The following is a 13,738-nucleotide window of genomic DNA, read 5'->3' as shown; positions in this document are numbered from 1 at the left end:
TGTTAAAGATACAGGAGCCCTGTCCTCCTTTCCATAGGGTCACACTAAAGGAAACCCAGCCGCTGGGCTCAGGCTGGCAGCCGCCCTCCCTCCTTCCCTCACACCCCCCCCCCCCCCGGGGACAGGGACGGGGACTCCCAGCCGGCCCTGCTGCCTCCCAAGGGCCCCCTGACCCCCAGGGGACCAGCAGCCTCTCTGTTTCACGCGCCCTCCGCTTGGGGCGCTGCTGAGTCTCTGGGCGGGAGAAGTAGCGGCCCCTGGAGCTCCCGAGAAGAGCCCCTCCCCCTCGGGCAACTTGGGTCCGCCTTCTGCTCCCTCGCCACGCCCACTTCTCTTTCCACCAACAGGAGCTCCCGGCCTCGCGTCATCTCCCTGCGCCGGAGGCCCTTTGCGGCACGTGCCGAGAAGTAAGAGGCCCCGCCCCCTTGCCCTGGCGGAGAGCGCGGCTGGCTGGCTGGCTGCCCGCCCGGGGCAGGCCCCGCCCCCTCCCTCCCTCCCCGCAAGCACCATGGCGGCGTGGCGGCTGTGGCGCGGCTACCAGAGGCTCCTGGCCCGGCACCCCTGGAAGGTGCAGATCCTCACGGCCGGTAAGGGAGCTGCTCTCCGCCGCGCGGCCTCCACGTGAACGTGTGTGTCTGTCTCAGTGGCGGCAGCAGCAGCCAAGGAAGATCCGCCGCCTTCTGAACAAGCCGCGGAAAGCCCTGCCTCGTGGAGCCCTTTCATAGAATAGCAGAGCTGGAAGGGGCCCCTGAGGCCATCGAGTCCCACCCGCTGCTCCAGGCAGGAACCCACCCGAAAGCCCCGCTGCCCAGCTGCCTCTGGAAGGCCTCCAGGGTGGGAGAGCCCCCGCCTCCCTCCGTCGTGGGTTCCATTCAGTCCCTCACTGAGCCCACTTCTAGAAGTGTGGGGCCACCACAGGAAAAGCCCCTGCCCCCTCTTCTGCCCACCAGCTTACTTGCTTCGAGGGGCAGACTGAGTTGGGCCCCGGAAGCGGATCTTAGCGTAGGGGCAGACTGAGGTGGGTGTGAAGGCTCCCGCTTTCTGACGGGTGGCCCTCCAGATGTTTTGGCCCACAACACCCATCGTCCCTCATCACTGGCTATGGTGGCTGGGGCTGATGGGGATGGTGGCTCTGCAGAGTTTTTTGCCTGCAAGTGGCCCGCAGCAGTCGTAGAACTCAGCAAGGGCCCCTGGCCTGACAGGAGGGGAGAGGCTTGTCCCAGGCCCTTAGGTGGAGGTGATGGGTGACTTAGGGGCCTTCGCAATGCGGGCCTGATCAGGGTTGGTTGTGTTGTGCAAACCCAGAGAGTGTGGATTCTGTGAGGCTTAAACAACCCTCACAGAAAATTTATTTATTTAGTTAGTTATTACATTTCTATACCGCCCAATAGCTGGAGCTCTCTGGGCGGTTCACAAAAATTAAAACCATTCAAAGTATAAAACAACAGTATAAAACCATAATATAAAATACAATATAAAAGCTCAACCAGATAAAAACAGCCGCAATGCAAAATTACGAATTTAAAACATCGAGTTAAAATTTATTTATAGACTGTTAAAATGCTGGGAGAATAAAAAGGTCTCCTTCACCTGGCATCTAAAAGCATATAACATAGGTGCCAAGCGAACCTCCTTAGGGAGCTCATTCCACAGCCGGGGTGCCACAGCAGAGAAGGCCATGGGGTCTGCGAGGGTTGTTTAGCCCTCAGATAACCCATCCCCCCGGGTCTGCGTGACACAACAGCCCCTGAGCAGGGGTTGCATGTTCAAAATGGCAACTGGACATGCTGCAGACTCACTATGGTCTAAGTAACCTGCGGTGGGCTGTCACGTGCAAACAGCCCCACTGAGTCCATCTGAACCAGTATTGTTGAAACTGACTGGCAGCAATGGCTCTGCAGGGCTTCCAGCAGGCCCTTTTCCCAGCCCTCCCTGGAGGTGCCAAATACTAAACCTGAGACCTGCATGTAAAGCAGGCGTTCTACCACTGAACTACAGGCCCAAGTTATTTTGCTACCTGAAGCAAAACCCAAATGGCGTCCCCTCCCTCCCATCAGCAACGCTTCAGCAAGGACTGCTGCTCTGTGCAGACACCTGCCCCTGCCTTCCTCTCTCCCCACCCAATAGTGCTGCCTGAAGCAGGTGAGCAACGCACCTCGGAGCTTGTGAGTCCTGATGGACCTGGCCAAGCGCCCTGCTAAGCCTGGAGCTCAGGCGGGGAAATCTTTCCCGCTCCATCCCACTAGCTTGTTTCTCAGCCTTGAAGGGTGTCTCTGAGATTCCCCAGAACAAGAGAGAACGCAACGGCTTTAAAGGACAGACCTCACTGGGTGATTACAAATCTTTACCATGTGTTTGGGGCTTCAATGTGTGAGTGGTGCTCCCTGAAACCTCTCTCAAGCCAGACAACACAAAGTGGTACCACAAAATATGTATCTATTGCTCAGTGTCTAAGAGAATAACAAATCTTTGCAATGCTAAAACAAGCAAACCCCATTACTACGTACAATGCAATTGGGATGGTTAGAAGCATAATAGAAATCGTGGCTAACGTATTTCTCGGTAAAGTTAAAGTTCTGCTCCTCTCAACCAACAAAGCAGTCCTCATTAAGGGCTTACGGTTACCAATCTGGCAAGCACGGCTGGCAGAGCTGAGGTAACCATGGCTGACGGGTTCTTGATCTCTCTGCGCAATGAGATCAAACCGTGCCTTTTTATAAACCCTCGTTCTTCGTTTTGGACCCGGCCGGGCCGCGATTCCTATTTTTCCCAGTGTAGCCAGGTCTGCCACTGGCGCCAGGAGCACCCGGAGGAAAAGGCATCCCTGCTAAGCGAAGCAGGTTTCTGGTTCCAGGACTTGACCGACCCACTGGTGGCAACCTTGCTCCACTTACAGGAATGTTTCCCCTTATTTCCAAGAATACATTCCCTTACTCACAGTTTTCTCACAACACACACTGAACTCATCACGTCCTTTTCTGATCACCTATAGGCAGCATGCACAGAAAATTAGGAATTGCTCACCTGCGAAATACAATGGGTTCTTATCAATGGATTCTTCCATTCCTGCTCTGCTCTGTTTCTTGAGCTGCTTCTCCCCACCTCCGGCCACTCCAGCAAAGGCCCCCTCCCTCTCCACTGCCCTGAGCCTGCTGAATCGCTCTCGCTTGCCTGTCTGCTCCCTTTAGGTGAGGGGGGTGGGGTGGGGTGGGGCTTGCTCTTCTTGGAGCCTGCTGCTGTGGCTGCTCCCCCTACTGCAGGGTGTGGAGGAGGCCCCTGGAGCTTGGCCCTGAGGCACGGGGCCGCCGGTCAGGAGTCAGTAAAGGGACGCTGCTGTCCCAGAAGCCTGAACCGGAGCTCCCTGTGTGTGTGGTGGGAGGGGGGAGGCCCTGCTGTAAGGCTGGAATCTCGCTTCAGGGCCTGCAACTCGGCTGCGGAATCCTGAAAATGGTTCCTGCCTTACCTTTGTTCCCTGGCCAGGCAGGCAGCCCAGCCCCATGAGGCAGGCCAGGGCAAGCGATGGTGACAGGCCTGGGGCCACCCAGTGAGCAGCGCGGCTCAGGGGGGATGCAGCCCCCTGTCAGACCCGCTGCTGCACCGCATGGGCACCTGCAGAATTGATCCGGGGCTGTGCTTAGCTGCTGGGTCTGGTCTCCCTAGAGGGGCTGCTGCTGCCGCCGCCGCCACCTTTGGCTGGAGTGGGTGAGGTGTGAATCGTGGCAGTGGCTGCTGGCTCCAAGCCACGTCTGCACAGCACAATTCCGCAAAGGGCTCTGGCTCGCCACCCACCTGCTTCAAGGACATTCATCTCCCCACTCGGCCATTTTGGGAGCTGGGAAGTCCCCCTGGTAGGGGACCGGCTGCTGCTGCTGCTGCTGCTGCTGCTGCTGGGCTTTTCTGGTCTTGCGCCGTTTGTACTTTAGTGTTGCTAGAACGGCCTCATTTTTCTAGCCGGCCTTTAGGAGAAACGTTTTCCTCTTGTACACTGCTGAAATTTTAGTTTTCTAAATATTTCTATTGTTTTCTGTTAACCTGCTGCAAGTAAAAGCATCAGTGCAGAGACTCCAAGCTAATAGTCACTAGGTGCACTGGGGCCACCCTTGAAAAAATGACCAGGCCCATTCTCCCCTCCCAACACCGGCTGAATTCCACAACTGCACACAGCCAAACTGGCAGTGGGGCAGGCGGGGGAGGGGGCCCACGGGGGTGCAGTTGTGCCTTTTACCAGCCAGGTGTGGGCCTGGGAAGAGCCCGTCCAGCAGGTGAGCGGTGCTAAGCTACTTGCAGCCAGGCCGGCTCGCTGGGCTAGTGGTTGGCCTGGTTGGTTGTTCCAGCGGCTTCGCCGTGTGGATTCCTTGCACCAAAGAAGTTCTGGAGCCGTTGTGCTGCGGTCCGTGCACCTGTCTGCGTGCCTCCCACGCCCCCATTTCTTCTGCCAGTCGCAGCCTCTCCGGGCCCTCCGTCCCTCCGTCTCCATCCATCAGGTGTCCCGGAATGTGCCTGGCTGCCGCTGCAGGCATGGCCAGAGAGCGGTCTTGGCAGCTCCCCAACGCTCCCTGTGGGCGGGTGAAGTCATCGCCCGGGGAGCCGTCCGTCTCTGGCGCGGGTGCTGGCACGGAGCGGCTGTCATCCCATTACTCTTGGCCGGCCGGCCGGCCTGCCAGCTGCGTCATCCAGGTGTCCACCTGCTCCGTGGTCCCTCTCAGTGGAGATGAATGAATGCAGGAGCCGCTGCTTCTGCCAGCGGTGGCAGATTTATCAATGAGCGCGTGAGGAAGCGGAGCCAGGCCCACGGCACTTGTGGGAGCGTGGCCACCCGAGCAAACCTGCCTGTGCCTGGGGAAAGGGAGGGGCCGGCAGTGCAGGAAACGCTGGGCTTAGAGGGCTCCCCGTTGGCGCCCGCTGGCCTCCCTGGCTCTCTCCACCCTTGCACCGCAAAGGGTGTGGCGGAGGGCGGAAGGGAGCTTTCTGGGCAGCCGGGGGCCTCTGGCGTCCTCCCATGGAGCGTGGGGGTTGTGCTTCAGCTAGGAAGGGCGCTGGACGTTTGCACCGTTGGGCTGCCCTCCCGCTTTGCCACCCCGACAGCCCACCCCCTTTTGGCCCGCTTTGTTTTTCATAGCTGGGCTGCGAAGTCCTTGCTGGGGCAGAGCAGGACCCCAGGCGGACGCATTGCTCTGCCAAGCCAATGGTCCGCCTTGTGTTTCCGGCGGATCACTGGTGGCCTGGAACTCTGAGCAGGCAGAGGAACGGAGGTCAGCCAGCAGCACTGCCTGCACCTTTCTGGGCTCCGTGCCCGAGAGAGGGGGTGGAGAGAGAGAGAGAGAGAGAGAGAGAGAGAGAGAGAGAGGCTGGCAGGTGTCCCGGGCAGAGGGCCGTGGCTGCTCCCTTTGCCAGCTGGCTTGGGCTTCACCCAAGGAAGGAAGGAAGGCTTGACGTCACTGGCAGGGCGCCCGTGGGCCAAACGTGCTGTCCCCAGAGCAGACGTCACTAAGGAGGGTGAGCCAAGGTTTGGCCTGGCTCCTCCCAGCCCCGCTCACACCCAGGGCCAACGGGCAGCTCTCTCTCTCTCTCTCTCTCTCTCTCTCTCACACACACACACACACACACACGGTGTAGCTCTCATCTTTCCTGGCCAGGAGGGCTTTGGGGGCAGCCTGGCGCTTCTTTGCTGATTTGGGCTTGCAGGAAGAGCCGGTCCCCCTTCTTGCTCCTTGGACACTTGGGGATACTTGGCTCAGCAATACTACAAATGAGAAGGATCTTGGAATTGTTGTAGATCACAAGCTGAATATGAGCCAACAGTGCGATATGGCTGCAAGAAAGGCAAATGCTATTTTGGGCTGTATTAATAGAAGTATAGCTTCCAAATCACGGGAGGTCCTGGTTCCTCTCTATTCAGCCCTGGTTAGGCCTCATCTAGAGTATTGCGTCCAGTTCTGGGCTCCACAATTCAAGAAGGACACAGACAAGCTGGAGCGTGTTCAGAGGAGGGCAACCAGGATGATCAGGGGTCTGGAAACAAAGCCCTATGAGGAGAGATTGAAAGAACTGGGCATGTTTAGCCTGGAGAAGAGAAGATTGAGGGGAGACATGAGAGCACTCTTCAAATACTTAAAAGCTTGTCACACAGAGGAGGGCCAGGATCTCTTCTCGATCCTCCCAGAGCGCAGGACACAGAATAACGGGCTCAAGTTAAAGGAAGCCAAATTCCAGCTGGACATCAGGAAAAACTTCCTGACTGTTAGAGCAGTACGACAATGGAACCAGTTACCTAGGGAGGTTGTGGCCTCTCCCGCACTAGAGGCCTTCAAGAGGCAGCTGGACAACCCTCTGTCGGGAATGCTTTAGGGTGGATTCCTGGACTCGATGGCCTTGTAGGCCCCTTCCAACTCTGCTATGACACTCCTGGGCCAGCCGGCACAGCTGAGCTTCCCTTTGCAACAGGCCTGAGCCGCTTCAGCGGGTGGGACGTTTCGTGCTCCCGTTTGCAAAGGGGAGCCAAATCAGGACAGTGCAAGCAGGAAGCCCACTAGTTCCGTGTGTGTCCGTGCCGCCTAGCGGGGGGGGGCATTCGGACACATCCTCCTCCCCCCGCAAGTCTGGCATGTCGCAGCCTAGCAAGGGCTGCCGCTTCCTGAAGTGACCTGATTGCATTGGGCTGTCCCAGGTGGGCTGCTTCGACATGGCGTAGCGCCGCATGGAAGAGCCTGGACAGAACTGTGGCCTCATGGGTCCCTCTGTGGTGACCACCCCCACCCCCATTCCCCTCGCTCCAGCGGGCGAGACTTTGCCGCTGCTGTCGGTTGGCAGACCAGTTGCACTTGCCCACTTTGGGATCCCTGGAGGGCGTCCTGCTTCCTTGTGCGCAGACCCAGTACTTTCCATTTTGAAGGGAACAGCAAATTCTGGTTTGCCTCAAGCCAGAAAGTGAGCAATTCCTGCTCCAGTGGGGCGGCGGGGTTCGTGGATTCTGCAGGGCTGTGCCTGGAACAGGGACGCTCCGGGCCCTGTAGGAACGTTTCCCATTCCAGGCCGGCCATGAACCAAAGCTGTTCCTTCTGTCCAGGGACCCTGGTGGGTGCCGGAGACGTGATCTCTCAGCAGCTGGTGGAGAGGAGGGGGCTGGCCAGGCACAGCACCCGGCGGACTCTCAAGATGACAGCTGTCGGCTTCTGCTTTGTGGTGAGAACTGGGGTGCGGCAGCCCTGGGCCGGAGCTGGGGGTCTTGTGCCCGCTCTGGGGAGATCCTTCTCTCTCAAGCTGGCCTGGTGCAGATGGGACGCCCTGCCCCTGTCCTTGCCCCTGTGGTTGGGCTGAGCTGGGCCGAGGAGGGGGGTGGAGGGGAGAGGGGCTCCCCCCCCAAGGCCTGCCTTATTGCACCTTCTCTGCAGGGCCCAGTCATTGGAGGCTGGTACCAGGTTCTGGATCGTCTAGTGCCGGGCGGGACCAGGCTGGCTGCACTCCAGAAGATGCTGCTGGATCAGGTCAGTGGAGCCGTTGTGGCCCCGAGCAGGGGGCCGACCCCCTCCCCACCCCCTGCTAAAGGACACGCTTCCCGCCCCGGCCCCACCATCAGTCCTGGCCCCGCAGTTTCCCCTACTTTGAGAGAGCGGTCCAGGGCCAGGCTGCCCCCCCACCGCCTGTCTGGGGGCAAGCCTTTTTTGCTGCCCCTTGGTTCCTCTGGCTTGGGGTGGGTCTTGTCTCTGGGCAGAGAAGAGGGTGCTCATGACTTGGGCTTGGAGCACCCAGACTGGAGGTCCTGGACCATGTCTCTGTGTTAGACCTGGCAGGGACTGCTGGACCCCAGGGCTGCCTGCCTGGGTCCCCTTCCGGGGGGGTGAGATCTGCCACTCCTGCCCTTCTTCTCGGCTTGCATTGACTGGGGTGGGAGGGAGGCAGGCTGCGAAATCCCCCCTCCTTCCCTGAAGACTCCCCCCACCCTTTCTCCCTCAGGGAGGCTTTGCCCCCTGCTTCCTTGGCTGTTTTCTGTCTGCGGTGGGAGCTCTCAACGGTTTGTCCGTGGAAGAGAACTGGAGCAAGATAAAGCGGGTGAGTTGGGCCAGGTGACGCTGCTGCGCCGGGCCGGGCCAGGGTGTGGGAAGGCCACAGGTCAGCTGGAGGGAAGCTGCCCCACTGGGCCTGAGCCCCCCAGCATTCCCTCAGCCAGCTGGCCTTGCAGGGCTAGTGCACCTGGTTCTGTGTGAAAGAACCGGCCAAAGTAAGACCTCTTTCATGGAGGACGCTGACAACAACGCTGCTGCTGCTGCCGCCATTTTGCCTGGAAAGGCAGGTGAGCCTCAGAAGCCATGAAGGGGAGCAGATTTGTCCAATCCGCTTTTTAGGCATCCAAAGTGGTGCCCACCTCCCACCTGTCAGCTTCATGGGATAATGACCCCGCTGGGTTCGGGCATGATGAGAGAAGGGGAAGAATGTCTCCTTATCCACGTCCTCCACACCACGCGTAGTATTTACACACCTAGAACAAGAAGAGCCCTGATGCTGGATCAGACCAAGGGTCCACCTATTCGGGCACTCTGCTCACACAGGGGCTCACCCACTGTCGACCAGGGACCCACAAGCAGGAGATGGTGCGACAGCACCCTCCCGCCCATGTTCCCCAGCCACTGGTGTAAATAATCCTCCTGCCTCTGATGCTGGAGGTAGCACATAGCCATCAGGACTAGGAGCCATGGACAGCCGCCTCCTCCAGGAATGTATCCACCCACCCTCCCTCCCTTTGAAAGCCAGCCAGGTTGGTGGCCATCACTGCATCCTGTGGTAGTGAATTCCATAATTTAACTACCCTATTTCTTCGATTCTAAGACACACTTTTTTCCCATATAAACATCTCTAAAAACGGGGGGTGTCTTAGAATCGCGGGTGCGTTTTTTATTTCTTAGAATCAAAGCTTTATTTCTGTTGGTGGTACAGAAATTAGTGTGCGTCTTACAATCGAAGACATACGGTATGTGCTGCATGAAGAAGTCCTTCCTCTTATGTGTCCTGGATCTCCCACCAAACAGCATCATGGGATGATGACCCCGCTGGGGTGTGGTATTATGAGACCCTGTTTCCCCTCCCTTACCGTTTTCCTAAGCTTAAACTGCCCCCACCTCCACCACACACACATAACTCAGTCGAGGGCGTTCTAGAAAGCCCCGGCAAAAGCTCAAGTACTGAATGGGCCAGTGGGGAAGGGCCTTTGGTAACCCCTTTGGGGGGCTGGGGGGGGGGGCTGTTTACCCATACTTTTGAACTGCCCAGTAACCAGAGTTCTCTGGGTGGTTTACAATATGTTAGAAACATACATTACAAACATTAAAACAAAAAAGAAAGGAAGCAGCAAAGAATAAAAGCAAATCTTTATTCTTTGATTTGCCTCTCGGATAACATAGCACTCATGGTGGCAAATTCCTGAAAGTTAAGGCTGTTAATGGCCACTAGTCCTGGAGGCTACCTCTGTTTTCCCTCCGGCACCCAAGGCGGCGTGTCTGTGCCTGTCAGTCACTGGGGGCCAGGACCGGGGGCGGTGCTTGGGGCCCTCCTGCGCTGCTTCTGGGCTTCCCACGCGGACCTCCATCTGGCCAGGGAGGCCGCTGGCCTGATCTGGCATCAGGTTCTTCTTAGCTTCCTCTGCTCTCAGGATACTTTGGAGAACTCCGGGGAGGCAGCAGATTTCCCCGTCCGGAACATCTCTGCACGAAGCCCGAAGAGGCGGAGGTCGGCTGCCCTGGCGTACGACCCCTGCCAGGACAGCCAAGGCCTCGGATGGGCTTGGCCTTTTGCACGGCAGCATCTTCCGTCACGTTGTGGATGCTGCCTGCTCATTTATTTATTACATTTCTATACCGCCCAATAGCTGGAGCTCTCTTGGCGTCCGCCCGTCCCTCCTCGCTCTCGGCCTGTCCTTGAAAGCCCTGCTGTTTGGCCAGCGGTCTGCCGCCTTCGGCAGGGTGAGGTGCTGCCCGCCTGCCCCCGGTCCGTGTGGCTGAGTCAGCCAGGGGCGGCCCGCCGAAGGGAGCCAACCAGTGTGAGCCCCCCTTCCCCCTCCCCGCTATGGCAGCCGCCTGATGCCTCACCCAGATAGATGCGTCCTCTTTGTTTTCCTTGCCCGGCGAAGGACTCTCCCGGCCGGCTGCGTAGAGTAAAAGCGTTTTGTTGTTTGCTGAGCAGAGATGAGTCATGAAGGATAAATTCCACCGTGTGCCTCCTTCTCTTCCTCCAGAGGAGTTTGATGGCCCCCATTCTCACAGCAGGAGAGGAGGGGGCTGATGAGGAGCCTCAAGATGTATCCTCAAAATTGGGGGGGGCGTTTTGACACAATTTCACACACACACCTGCCTGCCTGCCGTGGTCTCAGCTCCCACCCGCCCCAGAGTCCACATTTGCTAAGGAACTATCGACCTAGGAATCCATCAACCATCAGGGCTCAGAGGGAGGGTCTTGGATAGAGAAGCCCCTCGCTCGGCCCCCCTGACCGAAGCCAGCATGGGAGAGGCTGTCTTCCCCGGAGAGGCCCTCCATCCCGAGGGGCTGCAGGTGCCTTTCCCCACCTGGGCACAGTTTGTGGCCTCAGGTGCATTTTGCCCCTGAGACGGCGCTCCCTGCGGGGGCTTTGCCGAGCCCCGCAGAACCGGCCTGGTGCTCTGCTTCTGCCAGGAAGGCTCAGGCTGGGCTTGAGATGCTTCCCATTTCAGCCGTTCCCCAAAGCTGCCGCCTCCTGACAGCCTGGGCTTTGCCTCAGCCGGGCCTCTTTGCTCAGGCTGGCCGCTCGGTAGGAGGGGGGCTCAGGCCTGCCCGCTCCTGGACCCCACCCAGCCTGAGCGCAGGTGCACGCCACAAGGGAAGCTAGTGCCAGCGTGCAGGGACTTTGGACAGTGGCCCCCAGCGGAGCACCCGGAAGGACACGCCACGAGGGAAGAGCCGTGAGGATGCCAGGGGGTGTGTGTCTCCAGAGGAACTTGGCCTGCTTATCCCCCTAGGAAAGGGGAGGGCTGACCCTCGGGTGGGCACCACTCCTCCAGTTGTTCACCCTCACGGCAAGGCACAGGAAACTCAGGGCGGTTGAGTAGGCGGGGCAGTGGGCCGAACGCGCCGGCTCACAGCTTTTGCGGAGGCTGCCTGTCAAGGAGCAAGACCCCTCAGGCAGGAGACTCCGTTGGCTAAGGTGAGGGGGGGGGGCAGGGGACGAGGGCAAGAGGGGTCCCAGCTACCCCAGCCAGCCTGACCTTTCCCTGCTGCTTCCTTGCAGGACTACCCTGACGCCCTGATCACCAACTACTACGTGAGTGGCATCTCTCCGCCTCCTCCTCCTCCTCCTCCTCCTCCTCCTCCTCCTCCTCCGGTGGCTGCCACTTCCACACCTCCCTCCTGCACTTGTGGCGTCCCTGCAAAGACCACATGGTCAGGAAGGGGTGGGCGGCAGGGATCCGGGGTGGGTGGCGGTTGCTTGACTGCCTCCCGCCTGTTGGCCCAAAGTCCGGCCGCCTTCCCTTCTCCTCATGGGACCCCTCCTTGGCCAGGCATTGCTGAGAGGTTTTTGGAGGGCCTGCCTCAGTAGGGGACAGGTCCTGGGTGCTGCCGCTGCCTTTGGCCTGTGCCCCTTCGTCCATGGGGTTCACGCTCCCTCTCGCTCTGCCTTTCAGATCTGGCCAGCGGTGCAAATGGCAAACTTCTACTTCGTCCCCTTGAACCACAGGTACGAGCTGCCCTGTTGCCCCACCCCATGCTGCAAAGGCACCCCCTCCCACCCCCAGCCTGCACTGTGTAGCTGACCCCAGCCTCTGACCCCTCCCCCTTTCTCTGACCCCAGGCTGGCCGTGGTCCAGTGCGTTGCCATCGTCTGGAACTCCTACCTCTCCTGGAAGGCCAACCGGCAGTGAGGCAGCACAGCGTCTTGCCAGCTCCCTTTGCCCCCCGCCCCCCACCCACAGCGCACACACCTAGAGCTGGGGCCTGGGTGCCCCCTCCAGCAAGGGCCTGGCTCCTCATCCCTCGTGGTGGCCTGGAGCTGGGCCTATGCCCAGGCACTGAGCTGGGGCTGGACAACCACCCTTCTGCCCTGGACACTCCACCCCAGTGGGGTGGGGGCTGCAGCAGCTTTATAAGAAAATGCAGGTGTGTCCGTGGCATGTTTTGGGGGCCAACGCATCACAGTCCTTGTGTGTGTCAGTCGGAGACCCTGGGAGTCCCGGCCCACGGCCTCCGTGCGCTTCCCAGCGCTGCTGGCTTTCAGAAAGGATTTGGCGAGCCGTGGCAGTGAGCAGCTCCCTGAAGCCTCCCTGTGAAGAGGCAGGCTACCTCTGCATCCCTGTTGCCAGAAGAAATGGGAGAAGTGAACCGTTGCCCCCCCAAGAGGCACCTGCAAGGCCACCAGGGAACAGGATGCTGAGCGGCGACGTGGCCCCCACCTGGGCCTGGTGCGGCAGGGGACGCTTCCTGTGCCGTGATCTGCTGCGTGGAATGAATCCATTGTGGTCATGAGTGGCTTCCAGGGTTGCTCTGAACGCAGGGGCCTGCTTTGCTCGTGGGGTGGCGCTGGGTCTGTGGAGCCCTGAAGCGGAAGGGACAGGAACGGTGCCTCGGCCCCAGCACGCCACGGACAGCACTGACGCAGGGCTTGAGAGCATTTGATGGGGGTGTAACACTCATGGCCATCCAATGGCAAGTGAAAGGCAACCCTCAGTGTACACTTCAATAAATAGAACTCACTGGCTGCTGGTTTGTGCTGGATTAAATTTGATCAGATAGATAGATTGCAGGGGAGGGGGGATCCGGCCATGCCTCCACGTTCAGGACAGCAAAAAAGCGGCTGAAGGTTTATGCCCAAGTTGGGGCCTTCCTGGAAACAGGCAGGGCCCTGTGGGAAAAGCCATGCTGCATTTGAGGGAGCCCCTGAGGTCTCATGCTCCCACAGGGGAGAGAAGCCCAGGAATCGTTCTGGTGCTGCATCATAGAATAGCAGAGTTGGGAGGGGCCTCTAAGGCCATCGAGTCCAACCCCCTGCTCAATGCAGGAATCCGCCCTAAAGCCTCCCTGACAGAGGGTTGTACAGCTGCCTCTTGAAGGCCTCTAGTGTGGGAGAGCCCACAACCTCCCTAGGTAACTGGTTCCATTGTCGTACTGCTCTAACAGTCAGGAAGTTTTTCCTGATGTCCAGCTGGAATCTGGCTTCCTTTAACTTGAGCCCGTTATTCCATGTCCTGCACTCTGGGAGGATTGAGAAGAGATCCTGGCCCTCCTGTGTGTGACAACCTTTCAAGTATTTGAAGACTGCTACCATGTCTCCCCTCCATCTTCTCTTCCCCAGGCTAAACATGCCCAGTTCTTTCAGTCTCTCCTCATAGGGCTTTGTTTCCAGAGCCCTGCCTATCACTGAGGTTGCCTTGTTCTAAACAGGCTGGGTCCCTCTGTGCCCATGCTCCAGCGGGCAAACTGGCAGCCTCCTTGCGCAGCGCCCCTGTCCAGAGCAGTCCTGGAGGAGGTGTGGGGCTAAGGAAGGGGAAGCCCTCCACAGCTCTTGAACTACAGCTCCCATCAGCCCCGGCCACTGTCACAAATGGCCAAGCATTCTGGGAGTGGTGGTCGCAAAGCTCTTGGCGTGTGTGTGCTGGTTTGCCCTGCCCCTGATTTCCTCCACCTGTGAGTGCTTCGCCTGCCTTCCCCGGGGGTGGTAAGGGGGGCCCCTGTGTCGTCCATCCCCCGGCTGCACTAGAGCCCGGAGAAGCGATGCTGAGTT

At 59.1% G+C, this 13,738-nt stretch overlaps 1 protein-coding gene across 2 annotated transcripts; it reads left to right on the top strand.

The window, feature by feature from the left end:
- Positions 1 to 503: 503 nt before the first annotated feature.
- MPV17 (mitochondrial inner membrane protein MPV17) lies at positions 504 to 12,715 on the top strand. Of its 2 annotated transcripts, XM_063125505.1 has the most exons (7): positions 504 to 587; positions 7,067 to 7,182; positions 7,392 to 7,484; positions 7,954 to 8,049; positions 11,252 to 11,284; positions 11,646 to 11,698; positions 11,813 to 12,715. In XM_063125505.1, the coding sequence occupies exons 1-7, from the start codon at positions 509 to 511 to the stop codon at positions 11,880 to 11,882; spliced, it is 540 nt and encodes a 179-aa protein (XP_062981575.1). In that variant the 5' UTR covers positions 504 to 508; the 3' UTR covers positions 11,883 to 12,715. The 2 variants fall into 2 exon arrangements, with proteins under 2 accessions (XP_062981575.1, XP_062981576.1); XM_063125506.1 differs by lacking the exon at positions 7,954 to 8,049.
- Positions 12,716 to 13,738: the final 1,023 nt, after the last annotated feature.

This window comes from Elgaria multicarinata, chromosome 4, assembly GCF_023053635.1.
Source record: "Elgaria multicarinata webbii isolate HBS135686 ecotype San Diego chromosome 4, rElgMul1.1.pri, whole genome shotgun sequence".
Lineage (NCBI taxonomy): Eukaryota > Metazoa > Chordata > Lepidosauria > Squamata > Anguidae > Elgaria > Elgaria multicarinata.
Note: the sequence above shows the minus strand (reverse complement) of the source record. Positions and strands in the feature narration are given on the sequence as shown.

Bases quoted from the DNA above. Each gene is read 5' to 3' on its own strand.
- MPV17 (XM_063125505.1), top strand. From the start codon at position 509: ATGGCGGCGTGGCGGCTGTGGCGCGGCTACCAGAGGCTCCTGGCCCGG. The intron at 7,485-7,953 runs GTCAGTGGAGCC...TTTCTCCCTCAG, and splicing joins AGAAGATGCTGCTGGATCAG to GGAGGCTTTGCCCCCTGCTT. The intron at 8,050-11,251 runs GTGAGTTGGGCC...GCTTCCTTGCAG, and splicing joins ACTGGAGCAAGATAAAGCGG to GACTACCCTGACGCCCTGAT.